The following is a 23,146-nucleotide window of genomic DNA, read 5'->3' as shown; positions in this document are numbered from 1 at the left end:
TGATTTTTCAGGCATGTCACGGCTCCCTTGGGACTACAGAAATTGTTTCCAAGATTATTGCTCTGGTTGTTGGTTTTACTGGTTGTTATTTCTCACTGGCTCTTTGTTGGAGGTGTCAGCTCCTTGCCATTGGGCTGCTCACATCATGGCAGACTGCTTTCCAGGAAAAGAGGGAGGGAAAAGAAAACATGCATGCAATAGAGCTTGCCAAAACAGAAATCGTGGTCTTTTTTGTAACTTGATTTCATCAGTGATGTATCATCTTCCTGTCTCTTCTGCCAGATGTTGTTAGTCATAGAGATGAACCCTGGTAAATGTGCATTAGGCTGCACAAGGGCATCAATATCAGTAGGCAAGGATCATTGATAGCTATGTGGAGAGGGCTAACAAACCATCTGACTTAGTACTGATAAAGCCGATTGTTAGGCAATGGGAAAAATGTTTTCATATCATCACAGTGCATTCTTGGTCTTTAATTGGTAATATGTAACTTGATGGCTCAGATGGTAAAGAATCTGCCTGCAATGCAGGAGATCCCGGATGGATCTCAGGGTCTGGAAGATCCCCTGGAGAAGGGCATGGCACCCCACTCCAGTATTCTTGCCTGGAGAATTCGAGGAGGAGAGGAGCCTGGTGGGCTACAGTCCATGGGATCGCAAACTTTCACTTCTATGTAAGAAGAAAGAGGAAAATCAAAGCACATTTTCTTTCATTAGATCTTTATATGCATAACCTTCTTCAAGTTAGGTTACATCCCAACCACTTAATCATTAGTCTTTATGTCTATAACCCTTAATTATGTATTCCTTTGGGTTTTGGACAAGAAGTGGGGCAAGCTCTGATCCACTGCTTAATCCCATATGGTCCATGGGATAAGAACCAGGATGTACAGTTTATGCCTCTCGTTAACATGCAGCAGTTTGAAAACTGCATATTTTAGTGAAGCCGTGGTATACCGCTGGATCCATGCCAAAGCATAACCTGAAATTTCAAATGAGTAGCAGTGTGACTTGTCACTGTCAATGTGTTTTTCCATGCTGATAGTTTTAATATTAAACATATGATATGATATGATTGTAGTTGACCAGCTGATTGTTGTCCACTTCCCGAGGCATATGGTATGCCATTCTTAATTTATTCCATAAAGCCTCCTTCTCAGATAGCTGTGACATCTTTGTGTTTCCCCTTTTGCCCATTTGTCTTAGCTCTTCTCTGCCTGGTTCACTAATATGGACTCAGAATGAGGAATGTCTCTTACAGATTTTCCCCTTGATATTTTATTTTACTTTATATCTTTCACTTTCTGAGTCAGTCAGTGTTTCCTTGATTCAAGGCTAAAATCACCTACTTCAGTCTTTTTAATTATTCCATCAATCATGCCCTCATGTGTTTCAGTTTCCTGAGACCTTTTGAAGAAACTGTAATATCTCATGTAACTTCTGATATTCTTTCATTGTATAGTCTTTGGGGTCTTTACTGGATATAGGAGTGGGATTTTAAAGCATGCTTCCTTATACTTAGAATGTTTAGGAACTAGTTGCAGTATTTAATGTCTTAAAGAGTCACAGAATAAAATGTTTTTCCATAAACGTAGATGTGTAGGATAGAAGATAATAATATGTTATAAATATAATGATAAAAATGTAAAATAGTTTAAAATATAATAGACATTGAATTGTGTTATTTAGCCAAATTTTATGATGTGGAAACTCAGGCTCAAAAAACCTAAGGGACTTAAGGAAAATGATAGAGTTAAGACAGCTTTTGGATCAGTGTCCATTATTTTTTTTTATGAAAAAAATTTTGTGAAAACTAGGATTCAGTTCCTAACCCTGCTTTTCAACAGATTACATATTTGGTCTGTTGGACAGGATTGTTATTTATGCACAAGGTAATTAACATGCCCAGGAAAGAATGCCAGCAAAGCAATGATAGTCAGTGTGAGAACCAGACGCTTTCCCTTCACAGTTCCATCATGTCAGTGTCCTTCACCCCCAACTCTAGGGTAGCAAGAGTTGAACTGCAATAGCTGGGCTAGACAAAGAGTGACCAAACAAACCAATAGGTTATTAAATTATGTTGTCTTTGTCCTTTAGTCGCTAAGTCACGTCAGACTCTGCAACCCCATGAACCTCAGCACGCCAGGCTTCCCTGTCCTTCACAGCCTCCTAGAGTTTGTTCACACTCATATCTATCAAGTCAGTGATGCCATCCAACCATGTCATCCTTGTCGTCCCCTTCTCCTGCTCTCAATCTTTCCCAGCATCTGGGTCTTTTCCAGTGAGCTGGCTCTTCATGTCAGGTGGCCAAAGTATTGGAGCTTTGGCTTTAACATCAGTTCTTCTGATGAATATTTTGACTGGTTTAGTCTCCTTGCTGCCCAAGGGAGTCTCAAGAGTCTTCTCCAGCACCACAGTTCAAAAGCATCAGTTCTTCGGTGCTCAGACTTCTTTTGATCTAACTCTCATGTCTGTACATGACTTATGGAAAAACTGTAGCTTTGACTATATGGATCTTTCTCAGCAAAGTGTTGTCTCTGCTTTTCAGTATGCTGTCTAGGTTTGTCATAACTTTTCTTCCAAGGAGCAAGTGTCTTTTATTTGATGGCTGCGGTCACCATCCACAGTGATTTTGGAGCCCAAGAAAATAAAATCTGTCACTGTTTCTACTTTTTTCCCCATCTATTTATCATGAAGTGATGGGACCAGATGCCATGGTTTTCATTTTTTGAATGTTGAGTTTTAAGCCAACTTTTTCAGTCTCCGCTTTCATCCTCATCAAGAGGCTCTTTAGTTTCTCTCCACTTTAGCCATTAAAGTGGTATCATGCACATGTCTGTTGATCAGTCGCTCAGTCCTGTCCGACTCTTTGTAAGCCCCTGGACTGCAGCCTGCCAGGCTTCCCTGTCCTGCACCATTTCCCAGAGCTTGCTCAAACTCGTCCATTGAGTCGGTGATGGCATCCGACCATCTCATCCTCTGTTGTCCCCTCTCGTCCTGCCTTCAGTTTTTCTCACCATCAGGGTCTTTTCCGATGAATTGGCTCTTTGCATTAGGTAGCCAAAGTATTGAAGGTTTAGCTTCAGCATCAGTCCTTCCAGTGAATATTCAGGATTGATTTCCTTTAGGATTGACTGGTTTGCTCTCTTTGCTCTCCAAGGGACTGCAAGGAGATATTTTTTTTTGGCATATCTGAGGTTGTTGGTATTTCTCCCAACAATCTTGATTCCAACTTATAATTCATACAACCTGGCATTTCGCATGATGTACTCTTCATATGTTAGATAAGCAGGTGACAATATACAGCCTTCCTCAGTGATCAGTGCAAAGACATAAGTGGAAAGATATCAGTGCAGAGATAAGAAAGGCATCCTCAGTGATCAGTGCAATAAATAAAGGAAAATAATAGAATGGGAAGGACTAGAGATCTCTTCAAAAATTAGAGATACTAAGGAAACATTTCATGCAAAGATGGGTTCAATAAAGGACAGAAACAGTATCGACCTAACTGAAGCAGAAGATATTAAGAAGAGGTGGCAAGAATACACAGAAGAACTGTACAAAAGAACTTCACGACCGAGATAATCACAATGGTGTGGTCACTCACCTAGAGCCAGGTATCCTGGAACATGCAGTCAAGTGGGCCTTAGGGAGCATCACTATGAACAAAGCTAGTGGAGGTGATGGAATTCCAGTTGGGCTATTTCAAATCCTAAAAGATTTGTGCACTCAGTATGCCAGCAAATTTGGAAAACTCAGCAGTGGCCACAGGATTGGAAAAGGTCAGTTTTCATTCCAATCTCAAAGAAAGGCAATGCCAAAGAATGCTCAAACTATCACACAATTGGACTCATCTCACACGCTAGCAAAGTAATGCTCAAAATTCTCCAAGCCAGGCTTCAATAATACATGAACCGTGAACTCCCAGATATTCAAGCTGGATTGAGAAAAGGCAGAGGAACCAGAGATCAAATTGCCAACATCAGTTGGATCATAGAAAAAGCAAGAGAATTCCAGAACGACATCTACTTTTGCTTTATTGACTATGCCAAAGCCTTTGACAGTGTGGATCACAGAAAACTGTGGAAAATTCTTCAAGAGATGGAAATACCAGATCACCTGACCTGCCTCCTGAGATCTATGTATGCAGGTCAGGAAGCAACAGTTAGAACTGGACATGGAACAACAGACTGGTTCCAAATTGAGAAAGGAGTATGTCAAGGCTGTATATTGTCACCCTGCTTATTTAACTTATATGCAGAATACATCACGAGAAATTCTGGGCTGGATGAAGCACAAGCTGGAATCAAGATTGCCAGGCGAAACATCAATAACCTCAGATATGCAGATGACACACTTTTATGGCAGAAAGCGAAGAAGAACTACAGAGTCTCTTGATGAAAGTGAAAGAGGAGAGAAAAAGTTGGCTTAAAATGCAACATTCAGAAAACTAAGATCATGGCATCTGGCCCAGTTTCTTCACGGCAAGTGGTTGGGGAAACAATGGAAACAGTGACAGACTTTATTTTTTGGGTCTGCAAAATCACTGCAGATGGAGACTGCAGCCATGAAATTAAAAGATGCTTGCTCCTTGGAAGAAAAGCTATGACAAACCTAGACAGCATTTTAAAAAGCAGAGACATTACTTTGCCAACAAAGGTCTGTCTAGTCAAGGCTATGGTTTTTTCAGTAGTCATGTATGGATGTGAGAGTTGAACTATAAAGAAAGCTGAGCCCCAAAGAATTGATGCTTTTGAACTGTGGTGTTGGAGAAGACTCTTGAGAGTCCCTTGGACTGCAGGCAGTTCCAACCAGTCCATCCTAAAGGAAATCAGTCCTGAATATTCATTTGAAGGACTAATGCTGAAGTTGAAGTTTGACCACCTGATGTGAAGAACTGATTCATTGGAAAGGACCCTGATACTGTGAAAGATTGAAGGAACAACAGAGGATGTGATTGTTGAATGACATCACCAACTCGATGAATATGAGTTTGAGTAAGCTCTGTGAGTTGGTGATGGACAGGGAGGCCTGGCGTGTGCAGTCCATGGGGTCACAGAGAGTCAGACACGACTGATTGACTGAACTGATGAACTGAATGTTACACATGTAGAGGAGCTCTTGAAGTGCTTAAAGAATATGTTAATGTTAAGTGGTAGTATTTTGTTTTACTTTGCAAAATTGTTTACTTAAGAGCTTTTGAATAACTATCCTTAGTAACATTGGTTTTAAAGGGATTTCTAATCATTTCTTTTCCATAAATATATAATTTATGAATGTTAATTTGCTTCATAGTCAAAATCAATTATAATATTCTTTTGAGTTTGACAATGCCTTGGGTTCAATTTTATTTAAATTTAACAGAATCTGGACAGATGCTTTTAATCTTCAGTGAAAAACATCTGCATTGCTCTGCTTAATCTCATGTATGTTATTATTTTCTCCTTTAGCCGTGTCTCTTACCCACTTCTGCCCAGCCAGATGTCAGCATATTTTAGACATGGTAATATGGGGATCTTTCTGACCCAGGGATCGAACCTCCGCCTGCATTGCAGGCAGATTCTTTATCATCTGAGCCACCAGGGCAGTCCACAATTAATTAATTTAGAGAAAAGGCAAGCTGGACTATGAGAAATTTAAAACATTAGCAAGTTTGACTCTTACGCCAGATGGAGAAAATTGTACAAATATATAAAACTCAATTCCATTTATCGGTATACTTTTTTAAGTGTAAAACTCACACACACACACACACACACACACATCCCCTGAGTACAGTAATTTCTTAGGCTTAAGCTTTAAAACTAATTAACATATGCTGAGCTATAAAGGCTTTGTTAAGGGAATTATAGACAGGCAGTTTCCATTGACAACTGAATGACAGATTCTTCACTTTATGTTCTTACAACTGGTTGGCTTCTGCTTATTAGCATCACAGGAAGGGAATGATGAGACAGGCAGGGGACTTTATGTGAGTCTGTCTCAGGAATACACCTTCATTCTTGTGCTTGCCTCAATCGTAGTCCTTTCAAATTGTCTTTATTTTTCAAAGCCTGTTTTGTTTTTGATTTGTTTAACATACTTAAGGCATTTGAAAAGGGGGAGCCTATGCCCTTTAAATTTCTTTGTGATGCCATGGACTGTAGCCCACCAGGCTCTTCTGCCCATGGAATTCTCCAGGCCAGAATATTGCAGTGGGTTTTCACTCCCTCCTCCAGGGGATCTTCCTGACCCAGGGACTGCACCCAGACATCCTGCATTGTAGGTAGATTCTTTACTGTCTGAGCCACCAGGAAAGCTCTTTAATTCTAAGCACTCTCCAGGGCCTCAGCGATGACTCCAGGGCCAGGCCAATGTGCTGCTTCTCCTCTAACTCTGATCTGTGGGGTCTGTGTGACTGGTTCTCTCTCCTAATTCATTTGGCTCATGGAACCCCCTTCTCATCAGTTCTCCCCCGTAGCTGTTATGTATTCCTTCCTTTGTTTTTTCCTTGCAGAACCTGATTGATATAATTTTTATCATAATTTTAATTTTTAATTTTTATCATAATTCCTCCTTATCCTATTAACGTGTGATCTCCTGCAACCTGAATTCTGTCATTCATTCTGGGATCCCAGCAGTTAGTAGATTCTCATGAAAGTTTGTATGACTCGGGTATCTAATGCTGCTTTTAGATACTTGGTATAAAAAAGATTCACATGAAGTGCCACACAATATTAGTATAAAAAAGACTTCTGTGATCACAAGCATTTGTGAAATTTGACAGTGTGCAGGTCCCTTTTGAAAATTCACCATGCACAGTATCATTTTAAGTAAGTCTGCCAAAATTTTAATTTTGTTTACCTTAGTATTATGCTTCTCAAGTGAGTTTGACTGTTGAGAAACTACCCTTTATCCATTAACAGTTAGGGTAGTATATTGGTTTCTGAAAGGATGAACTATATTTGGACGCTTGTAAGTTTGTTGTGTTTCAGGCTTTCTCTACTTTTAAAGATTGGGGTGAGAAATTCTCAACATAATCTTTTTTTTTAAATGTGTTTATTTTTTATTGAAGGATAATTGCTTTACAGAATTTTGCTGTTTTCTGTTAAACCTCAACATGAATCAGCCATATGTATACATATATCCTCTCCCTTTTGAAACCCCCTCCCATTTCAACATAATCTTGAAAAGAGTAATAGGCAATAATTACTTTGAAGTGTTTCCAGAATACCAGACACTTTGATGTGTACTTTCATTTGTAAATTCATGTAATCCTTTGTTACTTTCATTTATAAATTCATGTAATTCTTTACAGTCTGAGCCTTCCCTGATGGCTCAGATGGTAAAGAATCTGCCTGCAATGCAGGAGACCGTGGGTTGGGAAGATCCCCTGAAGAAGGGAATGGCTACCCCCTGCAGTATTCTTGCTTGGAGAACCCCATGGACAGACGAGCCTGGCGGGCTGCAGTCCATGGGGTCGCAAAGAGTTGGACACGACTGAGCGACTAACACTTTACTATTCCTTACATCACATTCTATCAGGTTGGAACTGTCACCTACATTTTACAGTTGACTGTGGAAACACAGAGGGGTTGAGCAATTTACACAACCTTACAGAGGTCGGAAATGGTTTAAGTAGGATCTAAGCGGGCATTCTGACCGCAGAATGCATGCACTTTTTTGGCCATTACACCATAACTCTCTGGATGAAAAGAGAGTTTTCTCCAAGTAAAGTGAGAATCAGTTTCACAGGTTGAGGAAATCTTGCAGCTTCCTTTTGTGAGTATTCAGTTTCCCTTTTCTGTGTCTGCTGAGGTCTGAGTAATTGAACACCCTCCCCACCCCCCGCCTCCACTGGATTCCTTCAGTGCTCCCACTCCTATCACACCCACATCCTCGCTGTTTTGGGGAGACTTGGAAGAGAGCCAGTGGATACCAGTTCCATCCTTGGCATGTTTGTAGTGGGTGTGAAGGAACAGCCCCCGGACAAGACCAGATCTCTGGGTCTGCGTGCTTACAGGAACATAATAAAGTAGAAGCTTATTCAAGCCTCCTAAGGGAGGAAGGATCTGTAGCTCTTTGGCTTGAGGGTTCCCATGACGAGCTCCACAATCCATAATTGAGTAGAGGACTCATGGGACTTGGTATATAGTCAGACGTACAGCTGTGATTTATTACAGAGAGAGGCTGGGAAGCAGAATCAGCTAAAGGGAAAGGCACTGCAGAAATTCTGGAGAAAATGAGTCACTAGTCAAAAGAGTCCTTTCCCAGTGGAGTCACACAGGATGCCCTTAATCACATTGTAAGAAGTGTGTTGTGTTGCCACCAAGGAAGCTCATTGGGGACTTAATGCCCAGAATTTACTGGGGGCCAAACAAACAACAAGCATAACAAAACAGGTTCTCAGTGTAAACCGTGTTGTTTCTACAAGTAAGTTAGGCACAGTGAGCCTCTGTGGGGGAAAGTTGTCTGTCAGTGTAGGGAACTGTTTACCGTTCAAGTCCTCCAGGACTAGTCCAAAGGGCAGCCTTGCAAGCAGGCTATAAAAAAGCATGCTGAGCCTGATGTGTTAAATCTTTTAGGCACCCTCTTCCACTGGGAACTCTTGACTCTGCTCTTAGCAAAGAAGCCATCATTTGAGACCTTGTGCTGTGTTAAAATGACGTTTGACTTCTGTTAATAGAAGTGGTGGTTTTCTTGTTTGAAATGTTTAAAGTTTTTGTTCAATGCCATGTTGAAAGGAAAGGTTATTTTACAACAGCCAGGGCAGTGAAGATTATAGCAGATTAGAATGTCTCTCTGTGTTTGGGATTGAATGGAGAATTGCTGCAAGGTTAAATTACATTTATTCTTTTCTTTTATATACCATCTAGAAAAACAGAAAGAGAACACTTGATTATTTTAGGCAATCTGTTACTTAAGAGTTTTTAAGAGTTTAATCATGTGACATTCTTGCTGAAGAAATTGTTTCTCATCAGTTGTCACTTGATAATTTCTACCTTGAAAAGTAGAAATGTTTTTAGAAGTCTGGTAAATAAAACTGAAGTAGCAATCTACCACAGTATGCTTTATACAATAAAGAGGAAAGTGGGAAATAGTTACTTTTGTGATAACATCTCTACAGGGTAAAAAGCCAATTTTCATACCTGTATCAAGGCACATAGATCATTTAGATTCCAATTGGCTTTATGTAACTATTCCCCTTCTTAGCAAATTTGAGAACAAGTTTGGGCTAATTTTAGATCTCTATCTTTGATTATTCGGAGTATAAGTCATTTTGCTTTATGCCTCCTGTTCTCTTAATCTGGCAGGCTATTTCTTATTACAGAGTTCTGGTCAATTCAGTTTAATAAAAGATTATGGAACTTCATTATTTAAAATGTAATATATTCAATTTTTTAAGACTCTTGAGTGTATCTCCCTAAATATTTTTGAACGTATCCCAACAAGATGGCATCACTGACTCAGTGGACATGAGTTTGAGCAAACTCTGGGAGATCGTGAAGGACAGGGAAGCCTGGCGTGCTGCAGTCCGGGGAGTTGGACACAACTTAGGGACTGAAAAATGACATACAAAAAGAAAGACTGCTTCAGTAGTGGATAGGGGAAAATAGTGTGTGGGAGCTAGAATTTTAAGACACTGCAAAACTCGTATTATATGATTCCTTTATTTTTAAAAAAAATTACCAATATTCTCATTTGATGGGATAGTAAATTTCATGTTTTCAGAGTCAGCTTGAAAGGCGATCTTGACATCTTCTTGCCTCCTCCTCTTCGCCCTTGATTGACACCTGTTTCCCTTCCCAGAACCGTCCTTTTCTGTCATATTGTTCTTTACCACCTCAGTCCTCAGTTGGGCAAACCGCTTCTAGTACCAACCCTGCTTCACACTCCAGAATTATCTTTCTTTTCCCTTCCTCTCCTATGAAAGTCTTTTCCTTAATGATTTGTTTGTAATTAAGGAGGAAGTATAGCAAGTAAATTAATTCACAGTAAGAAATTCATGATGAATTATCTTTCCTAGTATTCCATTTTAAAAGAAGAAACTTTTTTTATCCTCATACACCAGTAGGAATGTTCGTATTTTCAGCCTTCCTAGGAAACACTCTGGCAATCTATCAAGAGTCATAAAAAATGTTCTTATAACTTTTCCAGTAGTTTCATTTTTAGAATTCAAGTCTAAGAAAAATAATCAGAAATAAACACTTCTATACAGAGATATTGATCAGAAAGATGTTTAATAGCCAAAAACGTGAATTATATCATAAATGATAAATATAGTGACAATATAATGAGTTAGAAATGCAGAAAAAAGGAAGGAAAAGGATAACTAAGCATTCACTGCCCATTTCAGATGTTTGTGGGTACGCTGAGTCCTCCAAGCCTTGGGCTACAATGTAGACAGCGTGGAGTCAGGCAGGTTTCATGTCTGCCTGACAGTTAAAGACTTTTCAGGTATTTAAAACTGGGGAAAACCAATTAAATAAAGATTCATGTAAATTGGGCTGCCCTGGTGGCTCAGACAGTAAAGAATCTGCCATGCAGGAGACCCAGGTTCAATCCCTGGGTCAGGAAGATCGCTTGGAGAAGGAAATGGCAACCCACTCCAGTATTCTTGTGTAGAGAGTCCCATGAACAGAGGAACCTGGTGGGCTGGAGTCCATGGGGTTACAAAGAGTTGGACACAGCTGAGCAACTACACTTTTCACTTTTCATAAATTATAAAGGCATTTTTCTGCTTAAACCTTTCAAAATACCCAAAGTTTATTGTAAACAGAGTTGAGTACAAAGCATGGTAGGTGAAGAGTATGGGCTTCTCTGATCACATACTCTATTCTTACCAACTGTGTGACCTTGGGCAAGTTATTTAAACTCTCTGTACTCCAGTATTCTTGCGTGGAGAGGCCATGTGGACAGAGGAGCCTGGCAGACTACAGTCCATGGGGTCGCAAAGAGTGGGACTTGACTGAGCGACCAAGCACATACTTCAGTTTACATACCTTAAAATGTGATAATTACATTTGCCTTTGAAATTCAAGATCATAATTCATATAAAGTGACTCATATCTCAAATAACAAGACGTGTAATCAAATTTTACTTTTTATTATTGATTTCAATGAGAAAGATAATTATCAATAGATCACAATTTTAATTATCCTATTTTAAGATAACCTTTAAGGTTCTCTGATTTTTCAGAGAAGTAAGTTATATATTGTTAGGGTTAAAACAAATCTCAATTTATTGAAAAGCATTTTAGAGTGGGCATTGTGGCTCTTCATCTTCAGAAGATCCTTTTTAGGTTAGAACAAATTCAGAATAGCTCTGACTTTGACACACAGAAATTTGTAATGTCAGTCCATCTTTTTCTTCCCAATTTTAGTATAAAACACAATCAATTAAAAACAAAGAATCAATAAAATGTAGTACTAGAAAATAATCCATTTTGAAAAAAAGTGGTGATTTCATAAAGCGAACTATTTATTAGAATTCTTATTTAAATTTCTATTTGTAGAGTGAGAAAAATTACACAAGAAAAATGCATAATATGAGATTGGAGCTACTTGCTGGCTCATAAAATACTAATTTGTATCCTAAAAAATATATATCTTAAAATCATATATGTATGGTGTGTGTGTGTGTGTGTGTGTGTGTGTGTGTGTGTGTATCAGGCAACTGAGAAAAATTAGAGATATTAGTAGTTGAATTTTATGGTTTATGCTTAGGAAAATTCCTGTATATCTTAACATAAAATACACATATCTAATAGAAACTAACATTGGAAACTGTTTATTAGAATGTTATATACTTTAATTGGCCAAGTCTCATATCTTGAATATCTTCATAGAGCCCAGTTCTTATGACTCCAGGGAATTGAACTTTGTTCTATATTACCAATAATTACAAATAAATATGAGCATATTTCTATGATTTTCTTGTCTGCGGGATCATGATAGTTTTTCATCTTTACTTTTATATTTTTCCTCTTCTAGATATTAATATGTTATCTTAAGACCCAAAAGACAGTGAAAACATCTTTCATTGGCCAAAGACCTATGTGTTGTGTTGTAGGTGACCTTTCTCGGTGTCAAAAGTTGCCCTGAGTGGACTCCTGGAGCTGTTTCTACTTCTAGTGAATTTATCCTCATTCTGTGATAATATTAGGATCATTTAAACTAGGTAAAATTCTAACAAACTGTGGATGACTAATAAATGCCTTTGGTTAGAGTTTCTAGACATTTTTAGTTTATTTAGATACAGTCTGAATTTTTCAGTGCTGGTAATCTGTCTCTGCGTCCTGACTAAGCTTCTCCTTGTGTCCATCTGAAGTTGATGAAGTAAGATTGTATTCAAGCCTAGGTCTTATAGTTCAAGTAGCTTTTTTCTTAATATTCTGTGGAGCCAACTTTAGAGATATCATAAGACCTGGGCTTCTTTAGAGATATGGTAAGAACTTGCGGCTGCTGCTGCTAAGTCGCTTCAGTCGTGTCCGACTCCGTGCGACCCCATAGACGGCAGCCCACCAGGCTCCGCCATCCCTGGAATTCTCCAGGCAAGAACACTGGAGTGGGTTGCCATTTCCTTCTCCAATGCATGAAAGTGAAAAGGGAAAAGGAAGTCGCTCAGTCATGCCCAACTCTTAGCAACCCCATGGACTGCAGCCCACCAGGCTCCGCCATCCATGGGATTTTCCAGGCAAGAGTACTGGAGTGGGGTGCCATTGCCTTCTCCGGTAAGAACTTGGGGTGGTAATAAAAGAATCTGCCTGCAATTCAGGAGACACAAGAGACGCAGGTTCTATCCCTGATTCAGGAAGATCCTCTGGAGGAGAAAATGGCAAGAATACTCCAGTATTCTTGCCTGGAGAATCCCATGGACAGAGGAGCCTGGTGGGCTACATCTCGTGGGGTTGCAAAGAGTTGTACATGACGGAGCAGCTAAGCATGTGTGAAGACCTTGGTCTTTCAGTTATCTAGGAATTTGTTCCCATGTCATGGGAGTAAAGAAAATAGGATTTCTAAATGTGACCTGCTGATAATTACTACCTTGCTGTCCAGTTTTTTCGTCAAATTAAACTTCTTTTTATTGTCTTAATCTGCAAACTGTTATAGTGGGACTACATAGGTGATGTCTTGGATTCTCTTTAGCTATAATGTTTCCTGTGGATCTGTGTTGATTCTGGGACGATAACAGTCAAAGCAGATGATCTATTAGTCATCTCTTTTATTGCTATTTCTGTTTGCCTTTTTAATTTTGTTTCCCTTTGTGGAGTGATTATTTCTTTGGTCAGTACTTAAAAAAGGGAGATAATCAATCATTGTCATATTTGGCAATAAAATAAGATGCCACGCTGTCCTACCACATTTGCCAACAGACCTTTTCATTCCTCAAGAATTTTATTTATTGAACACTTAACTATACAGCACACTGGTGCCAGGCACTGGGAACAGTAGTAAAAATATAAGTCCTGCCCTCCAGAAAGTTTCAATGTAGTGTTTTTTGGTTTGTTGACAATCTAATATCCTTTCCTCTGATAATATTCCTGTATGCTCTGGCATATTCTTGTGTCTTTTTCTTTTTTTTAGGGGTATTAGCCTGAGAGAAGTCAACTTTATATCCTTGCTTGGCCATTATAGTAAATTTCAATGTTCTTTTAGGGTCAGGAAAGTATTTATCGATGATCTTGTAAAAATGACATATGCATCTTTTAGGACATAATATATTTTTGAATGATGAGAAATTAATTTTTTCATTGGTCACTACATTGTAGGACACTCATAAATGAATGAAGCACAGCTTGAGCCCAACACCTTTCAAGAGACCTTGAAGTTAAAGAAGAACCCTTAAATCTACTGGGAATGGTTTTTGGAATAATTTAAGAGCCAGTATGGGTGTTTTGTATCCTTGAGAACTCTTTGAATGGCAACTTTATATACTAGATTACATTTAACTTTCCCTTACTCAGCTATTTGTCAGAGACGTCACATTGTTTTATTCCTGAATTACAAAGTCCAAAGTCTCGCTGTGCTCTGGTTTTACATACCTTTGCCTCTGTAAGACATTGGAGGAGAAGGTGTCATTTCGAAAGCACTGTTTCTCGAACCATCTCAGTTCACTAGTGCCAGAGAGCTGGCACTTTTGTGGCGTTATAGTTATAAATATATTTCAGTGTTTTTCACTAGGTAAAATTGTTGTAGAGGAGACAAAGAACTTATAAATTCACTTCATTATGTCCCAAAGATAATCCAAGAGGCGTGTTTACATAGGCATCTCTCTCCCTGCTTCTTTTTACGTGGGGGGAAAAAGGTGGTGTAAAGGAATTTTATAGGACAGCTAACTTGATTTTACTTAAAATATAGTTCATCAGTTCATCATTAGCTCGGTATTAGTTTTTCTATTCATGTACATAAACTTAGTCTGCTCAAAGAAACTCAATGTTTATTAGAAGTAGTTTCATTTTAGTTTGAATTCATTTCACTGTGAATATATTTTATAATACTCATACCGATGTCCTTATGTTAATTTTGAATGTTATCACAGCAGTGAGTTTTAAAGACCATTAATGTAGTATTATCTGTACTTTTTTGGGGTAAAATGATTGTCATAATCAGATCATTATTTTGGTAGTCCAACATCATTGCTGAGAGATCCTGTTATGTGAAATAAGAAAGATAATGATAATGATTTTAATGATCAAGGTATAAAACAGGCATCATAGGATACGTGTGATGCTCTCTCTCTACTTTTATAGCTCTTGATCTTGTTCCTCGTTCGACATCATTACTAACTTCTACCTTTTATCTTATTTAACACAGGGCTGTGAAATTATTTCAACTCCTGATCAAGACCATACTGACTTTACCAAGTGCCTTGAAGTGCTCCAAAAGAAGATAGAAGAAAAAGACCTACAGGTAAGATCGATGCCTATTTGGTGGTTATGAATCTTAAACCAAGAATGTGAAAAATCCTGTTTTTACTCACCTGAAATCATTATTTGCTTTTGTGCTGATTATTTGGTTTCCCTTGTCAGGTTTCTTCAGTATATGAATAAATCTGTACTTAGTTGCCAAAACATTAACGTGTGCACTCGAATCAGAGGTCACAGATTTAGAACCTTCCAGTGAGTGGTGAGGTCCGAAAATGGGTGAAGTGGACCTTGTCTATGGCAATCAAAACTGATGGCTCATTCTGAGCCTAAAGGAAGTAGCTGCTCTCCAACCCAAGTTGGTTGTTACCCTGCAGAGCTGTGTATGTATGTATGTGTGTTTATATAGTATGTAGGCAAGACCAACAAATATGGCCTGGACTTGGCCATCCTTGCAAATTCTTATTTAAACAAATAAAATATTGTTGACCTTTTTTAAAAATGAGAGACGTGTCTGTTACTTTGCATGCGTGGGCTCTTTAAGGTATTCAGTAGTGATTTTCACCTAGCATCCAAGTGTATAATCATAATTGCATCATTTAGCTAATGCACACATTTGTATTTTTTAATATTTTACAGTACTTTGACAGTTGTTGAAGTGATATGCAAACTTTTTATAGCCTTTATTCAGAGAAGAGCCACAAAATTAAACCTGAAGCGTTGAAGGACAATTGACTTATTTTCCTGGGAAGGAAGGGAGGTAAACTGAAATGTGTGATCCAGTGTGTTGTTTTATTTAAAAAAGTTTTTTGTTTTTTTTTTGTGGCTGTGGGGTCTTAGTTCCTGGACGAGGGATCAGACCCATGCCCCTTGCAGTGGATGCACACAGTCTCCCCACTGGACTGCCAGAGAAGCCCCCAACATGTCATTTTAAAGGAAGAATACAAGGACGACATCTCTGTACATTGGGATAGTTTTCAAAGTACAGCAGGAGAGTGTTTCAGCCTTTCCTCAATAATCGAGTGGGAAAGGACCAATTCAGACCCAGTGCGGGCAGATTTCACGTCTGCTCCCTTCATGCCTTGGCTCTGGGTAGCCTTTGCTTTCAGTCTGGTCTCCCTGACTCTCTGCAGTGGCTGCTTGTAGCAGTTTCTTCACGCCTTCACATCTAGAGGCATTGAGGGGTAGGGGTGTCACTTGCCACCGTCCTTAGACCTCAGTCCTGAAATCTCTCCATGAATCTATACTTGGTTTCAGCGCAGGATGATGAAAGTTACCTGACTGTCTGGGACCAGAGTAGAGAGTGGGGTCAACCCCCGAGTCTCACACAGTCTAACTCCATGGCTGGTACACATTAGCGGGACCGCCTACATGGTGGACAGGCACCCCTGATAAAAACTTGCTTCTTCGCAGAAGTTCTGGGAGGTTTATTCTAAGGTATGTTTACTAAGCTGAAGGAGTCGATCCTTTGGTCCCTTTGAAGGGGAAAGCCTTTTGTAACCATCATTAGTTGACAAGTAGCTCACTCTACATTCTCACCACAAGTAATTGAGTGAACATTTCTCATCTCTATGGTGGCTTGAGCTGTACCAAACGTGCCACTTGCAGCAGTCAATTGCTGTAATTATCTGTTTAAGGAAAAGGGGAAACAACCTACTGAGAGTTATCGGCTTCATTGAGACATAGCTGATGTGGAATTTCTTAGAAGAAAGTTCTAAGTCTTCACAATAGTTTCGGTTTTCCTAGTGCTCCCACTGGAAGCTGGGAAGGCAGTGATGTTTGTTGTGTCTAACTGATAGTATCTGTATACAGTGTTCAGTCACTGAGTCACAAAACAAACCATCCTGTCTCAAACTCGACAACCAAAGTCTAGAGAGAGCCTCAGGCTGGGAGGCAGGAGTAGAGTAATCAGTGTTCTGATCTGTGAAACAAACTGGGCAAAATGTTGTCCAAGCCATTGCAGGTCCAGAGCAAGAGGACCTCTTCGAGGACACCTGCGTTGGGCAGAAAGGACCACATCCTCCTGCTCCCCTGTGCTTAGGCTGGAGGCTGCTGGGGAAGCGTGTGGCCCCAGGGGCCGGCTGTGGTGTATCATAAAGGGATTGCTGCTGGGCGAGGGGAGCCAGCTGCCCTCCTTACAGCTCAGTGGTGAGGTCTTTGTGGGGAGGATGGGAACAGGGCACCTCCGTGGCAGACATGCTTTGGGTCCAGGGCATTCCACATCCTCATCTTGAGCCCCTCTTTCTCCTTGTTCCTAAAAGATTCTAGATTCCCCCTTCTCCTTTGCCTTAAGGTGTTTCTGTACATGTTGCTCCCTCCCACTAGAGGAGGATTTTTGAGAAAATTTTGATTTTCTTGCCAAAGCCATGATGGTGGGGTCCTGACATCCTCATGGAGGACTTTTAAAAAATATTCATTGATTTATTTGGCTGCCCTGGATCTTAGTTGTGGCATGTGGAATCTTTCATTGTGACTTGCGGGGTTTTTGTTGTGGCATGTGAGCTCCCAGCTGAGGCATGTGGGATCTAGTTCCCTGATCAGGGAGGGAACCTGGACCCCTTGTTCTGGGAGCACAGAGTCTTAGCCACTGGACCACCAGGAAAGTCCTTCAAGGACGTTCCCCCACCATCGCTCTGCGTTATGCTCGGCTGCTCTACATTTCTATGCTTCCCTCTTTTCTCTGTTCAGATACTCTGAACACTTTTGATAATTGTGTTAATTATTTCTATTCGCTAAGGCCTTTCTTCCCAGCTTGACTATATAGCCTATGAAGCTGAGATCAGGTCTGTCTTGTTCATGGTCAGATGGCAGCACTTCACACATGAGATGCTCGGGGAACTCACAGGAGAGCAGAAGATGATGCATTTAGGGGAGAGGCTTTTAGAGAAGCCTGGGACATAAGAAAGAAACAGGAGTGAGATGGCGAAGGGGAGAAGGTGGTGGCCAAGTGTGGCAGCATACAGACAAGGTGGCTGGCACTCCAGTGAGGCGACAGTGTTGTTTTGAAGAATTTTAAGACAGAGACTTTGTTGTTAGAAGCACGGTTAGGTCAACTGAACGCATAACTCACAATGAAAACTATACAAAGTAGCTGTTGTTCAGACTGGAGAAGATGGTTGTGTTAAATCTGAGGACTCTCTGTGGGCTTTCCCCTGAGTTTATGTTTAACCTGGGAATGAGAACATGGTCGTTGATTTAATATAATAGTAGGAGAAAAGCAAGATTAGAGACATTAGAAGGGAAAATCATAAAAGATTCCCCTCCGCACATTGTCCTACCCTCAAGTGAGATCACCATGAGGGCTTTTACAGATTTCTTCCTAAAATACACATGAACTATATTAGAAAATCCTTTTTCCTTCCCTGCTTAATAAATCTTAGAAAATTATCAAACATTTCTGGTTTTCCACTTACTAAATTATAAATATGAATGTGTAACCCAAATGTCTATATTTGGTGAGTCCTTACTAGCATGTATGTTAAAATATCAGCTATAGTATAAATGAATTAAAGTAGTATTTAATATGTTGAGGAGCCATACTATGTAACATATTAGAACTTTGTAGAACTTGGATTAGGATCTGTCCTTATCCTTAAGGAGTTTACTATCTAGAACATGAGGTTAATTATAAAAAAAGATTTCCCTAAATTGCCTTATTTATTATTTATTTACCTATTTAAAACCTGCTCCTCCCGAACTTTTATTCCTCTGTGAAAGGGTTCTGTGATACATGCGGCTTTTTAATGCTTTGCTTTTATGTTGCCACATTGTTTATCTGTGACTGAGTCATGAATAATACATTATCAGGATGCTATCTGATATGACTGAATCTTCAAAGAGCAAATATATTTTTTGATGCTATGATACACATTTGAGATCTAAATCCTGGAATACAAGGAAAAACATTAAAAGCTATTGCTCCAAGTTTCAAAAAATGTAAGACATACATTGTTTAGGGTGAAGCAGGAAGATATCTAGATGATAAGGCACTAAGAATAATAGTTCTTCCAAAATGTAGGTTGGGATATTTCCTAGAATTACATGGCAATAGAATCAGTTACTTTAGTTTCTGTTATTTTAAAGAGACTTTGTATTGGACAAAATGTAGGCAGGAAAGTTGATGTTAATTTCAAACTGTATAGATTTCAACTCATACGAGTTTTATTTTCTAAAACCTCAATGCCTTTTAACCCTTTATACTATGTTATTTTTATAAACAGGTTTTTTTAATTAAATGACATAGGATGCTGAATAAATCAAGTATTACATAGTGAAAGTGAAGTCGTTCAGTTGTGTCTGACTCTTTGCAACCCCATGGACTATAGCCTACCAGGCTCCTCTTTCCATGGAATTTTCCAGGCAAGAGTACTGGAGTGGGTTGCCATTTCCTTCTCCAGGGTATCTTCCCAACCCAGGGATCGAACCCAGGTCTCCTGCATTGCAAGAAGACGCTTTACCATTGAGCAACCAGGGAAGCCCTAAGTGTTACATAAATAAGAGCAAATGCCTAAATTTTATATACACAGAGACTAGTATTAGTGACTAACTTAAATATCCAAAAGACTGTGGAGACAATCATTCACCAAAGAGGACAGAGTAGAAAGACCCTGAGCTTACCTTCTCTCTGGGGCACATCAAAATTACAACTCTTTACAGAGCAACTATCAGTGAAAAGCACTGAAACCCACCAGAAAAGATCTATAGAAAGAAAACATAACCAGACAGCTAGGAGGGGTGGAGTCTAGTATAGTCAAGACTCATACCCCCAGGTGGGTAACCTGTAAACAGGAGATTAATTACAATTATAGAGGTTTTCCCCAGGGAACAAGGGTTGTGTACCTGGCATCAGCCTCCCCATCATGGGGGTCCTGTGACTGGAAGGTGAGCCCCCAGGATTTGTGGCTTTGAAGCCCGGTGGGGCTTACTTTTCAGAGACCATGAGGGCTGTGGGGAGATAGATACTCTAATTTTAAAGGGATCCAGGAGAGAACTAGTCATTTGAAAGGTGCCTGAATCACACCTACCTGCTGATCTTGGAGAGTTTTGAACTATTTTTATCCACTAAATGTCAGTATTGGACATGATTATTTTGTAATGGACTAATTTTTTTTTTATGTTCATACTAAATAACTGTTGCTGCTTATCAAATTTAAGACTAACTATGTCTGATTGGCTAACTCATTATATCTGAGTGGCTCAGATGGTAAAGAATCTGCCTGCAATACAGGAGACCCGGTTCCCTCCCTAGGGTTGGGAAGATACCCTGGAGGATGGAATGGCAACCTGGAGAATTCCATGGACATAGAATTGGACCATTTTCCCCCGTCACTTCATGGCAAATAAATGGCAAAACAATGGAAACAGGGACAGACTTTATTTTGCGGGGCGCCAAAATCACTGCAGATGGTGATTGCAGCCATGAAATTAGAAGACGCTTGCCCCTTGAAAGAAAAGCTATGACAAACCTAGACAGCATATTAAAAAGCAGAGACATTACTTTACCAACAAAAGTCTATCTAGTCAAAGCTATGGTTTTTCCAGTAGTCATGTTTGGATGTGAGAGTTGGACTATAAAGAAAGCTGAGCGTCGAAGAATTGCTGCTTTTGAGCTGTGGTGTTAGAGAAGACTCTTGAGAGTCCCTTGGCCTTCAAGGAGATCCAGCCAGTCCATCCTAAAGGAAATCAGTCCTGAATATTCATTGGAAGGACTGATGTTGAAGCTGAAACTCCAATACTTTGGCTACCTGATGCAAAGAACTGACTCATTGGAAAAGACCCTGATGCTGGGAAGGATTGAAGTCAGGAAGAGAAGGTGATGACAGAGGATGAGATGGTTGGATGACATCACTGACTCTATGGACATGAGTTTGAGCAAGCTCTGGGAGTTGGTGATGGACAGGGAGGCCTGGCATGCTACAGTCTATGGGGTCTCAAAGAGTCTTACATGACTGAGCTACTGAGCTGAACTGAGGAGACTGGTGGCCTACAGTCCATGGGGTCTCAAAGAGTTGGACTCAACTGAGCAACTGACTCTTTCTATCTGATTGGACCAGTTACTTTTTCAATATGATAAAATATGTACAGAAGATAGTTGTATGATAGTTCTCTGAGAAGTATTTTCCAAGGTACTGTGATGTCGTCAGTAAAGTCCACTCTGATGAGCTGATATCTTTGTCACGATTTCAGTCTTATCTGAAGCAAAACAATAAATCTGTTGTGTGTGTAAATGTCTTCTAGAGAGGAATAAATACTGTGTTTACATTAGCGAAACCTAGTTAATACCACCTTAAAGTATCATAATAAACATCATCAGTCATGATTCAGAGCAGAGTAGATAAGAGAGACATGAAAGCTAAATGCAGTGGGGTGAAATGTGAATAAAGACCAGAGTATCCTTAATAGTGGTGCCCCAATGTCAGTTTTAGTTATGACAGATGTGGCGTGTTTGTATAAGATGTTAGCACATCATTGACAAGGAGACTTTTGCAGAAACTTAACACCTGTGGCCAGCGATTTGTTATGTGAGTGTATATTGAAATACCTCAAGTCGCAAAAGATATTTTAATATGTGTCTGGTCAGTGAGTTAACATCAGTGGGAACTGGTGATTGGTATTGCTACCTGAACTGTCTTCACGACTTTCCCCCAAATCTCAAATTATTTCTAAGTAAAATGTTTATTCAAAACATATTTCAGTGTCTTCAAGATGCTATAACTGGAGAATGGTGTTATCTTCCTATGCCATGTGTCATAGTAAAATAGAACAGAAAGGCATGAACTTCAATCAAAATAACTTTCTGTGGACTCTTTCAACTTTAAAGTGTTTCCTCAGAAAGTTTCAAGTCATGTCTGCTGCCCGTTTAGGCAGTTATTGGACATGAAAACCATGCCTGCTTGAAAGTCTTAGCTAGAAATTGGTGTTTTTAAACTACGTGACAACCCAAATCCTCTCAACCATTCCAGTTTTCCCAAGAGACCAGAGTATGGTAAGACTCAATCAAGGATGTGATTTTATCAGGATTGGCTCTTGAAGGAGTAACCCTGTTTGTTCCTTCCTGACCCATCAAAGTCCTGTGGTCTTCATCACCACCTGCGTTTTCTCCCCGGCTTTTCTTATATTGATATTCTGTCACACCTGCCTTTTACTTCTATCTTGTTTCCCTGGGCTTCAGTTATCATTCTGTGCCATTAATGCTCTAACTTATGTCTCTAATCCTGAATTTCAAAGCCTTATTTCTAACCACTAACTGGAAGGCCAGAGGAACTTCATTTCATTGTAAACCAAAATTCATCATCTTTCTCACAAAATCTCATTTTCTCTGTTTTTATTTTCTGTCTCATTCAGTGCCACTGCCATCCATCCGCCTGGCAGAACCTGAGAGTAACCTTATATTTTACTATCCTTGTACCATCCCTCAATGGCTAGTTGCAGCTGCTATAATCCTACAGACATCTCCTGTGCCCACTTTGTTCCTTCCAGCCTTACTGCTGCTGTCTTAGTTCAGACCTTTATCATTTCTTACCTGGGGTATTTGACTAGTCTTCTATTTGCCCCATTTACTCCATTCCCTTACTAAAATTTATAGCCTCTATTTTAAATGGATATATGCTTTAAATCTTTTCTCCTAGTTACTTATTCAATAAATACTTGTTCAGTGAATAAATTTATTTCCAGTAACATCAAGGCAGATTCCAAAGGACATCCTGGCAAACCTTAGCTGGCATGTATCCTCTGAAAGAATCTTCTCAGTAGCAGTTCCTACTAAGTCTCCATGACACGTGTCCAGATTCTTTATATTGCTTGTTGTCTGTACCAGTTGTAAAGATTGAATATGTTTATTATAAAAAGTATTGGTCGCCAACACATTGTAATTAAAGGTTATCTCTGATGCTTGGGGTAGGCTGACTTTCTTTCCGCTGCATGACTGGTTCTTTAAGACTCAGCTCTCTCATCTGTAAAGTCAGAATAATAATATGCACAAAGCACTTACTGCAGTGTCAGCCACATATAAAGTCCTTCATAAAAATATAACAGCAGCTGTGGTGGTATTAATAGTCATATATTGTTATGCACCTTAGCTCTTGTGATCTTTTATAATATTTTATATAATAGGATATATTTTATGTAGTATATTTGTATGTTTATAGAATATAAATATAAATAATTTTTATGTAAATGAAATATAAAATACTCTAAAATATATTTTATGTATTTCACTTTGTAAAATATATTTTATATGTAATAGTTACATATGAGGCTTCCCAGGTGGCTCAGTGGTCAAGAATCTGCCTGCCAGTGTAG

The 23,146-nt window shown here is 39.4% G+C and overlaps 1 protein-coding gene across 3 annotated transcripts in view; it reads left to right on the top strand.

Moving 5' to 3' along the window:
• The window catches only part of TPK1 (thiamin pyrophosphokinase 1), a 352,973-nt gene that overhangs the window by 161,240 nt on the left and 168,587 nt on the right, over nt 1-23,146 (top strand). For all 3 annotated transcript variants that reach the window (XM_061165992.1, XM_061165990.1, XM_061165991.1), the window contains exon 5: nt 14,796-14,891. In XM_061165992.1, the coding sequence (XP_061021975.1) occupies nt 14,796-14,891 (96 nt within the window). The remainder of the gene's footprint in view (nt 1-14,795; nt 14,892-23,146) is intronic.

Source organism: Dama dama, chromosome 18 (genome assembly GCF_033118175.1).
Source record: "Dama dama isolate Ldn47 chromosome 18, ASM3311817v1, whole genome shotgun sequence".
NCBI classification, from domain to species: Eukaryota; Metazoa; Chordata; class Mammalia; order Artiodactyla; family Cervidae; genus Dama; species Dama dama.
Note: the sequence above shows the minus strand (reverse complement) of the source record. Positions and strands in the feature narration are given on the sequence as shown.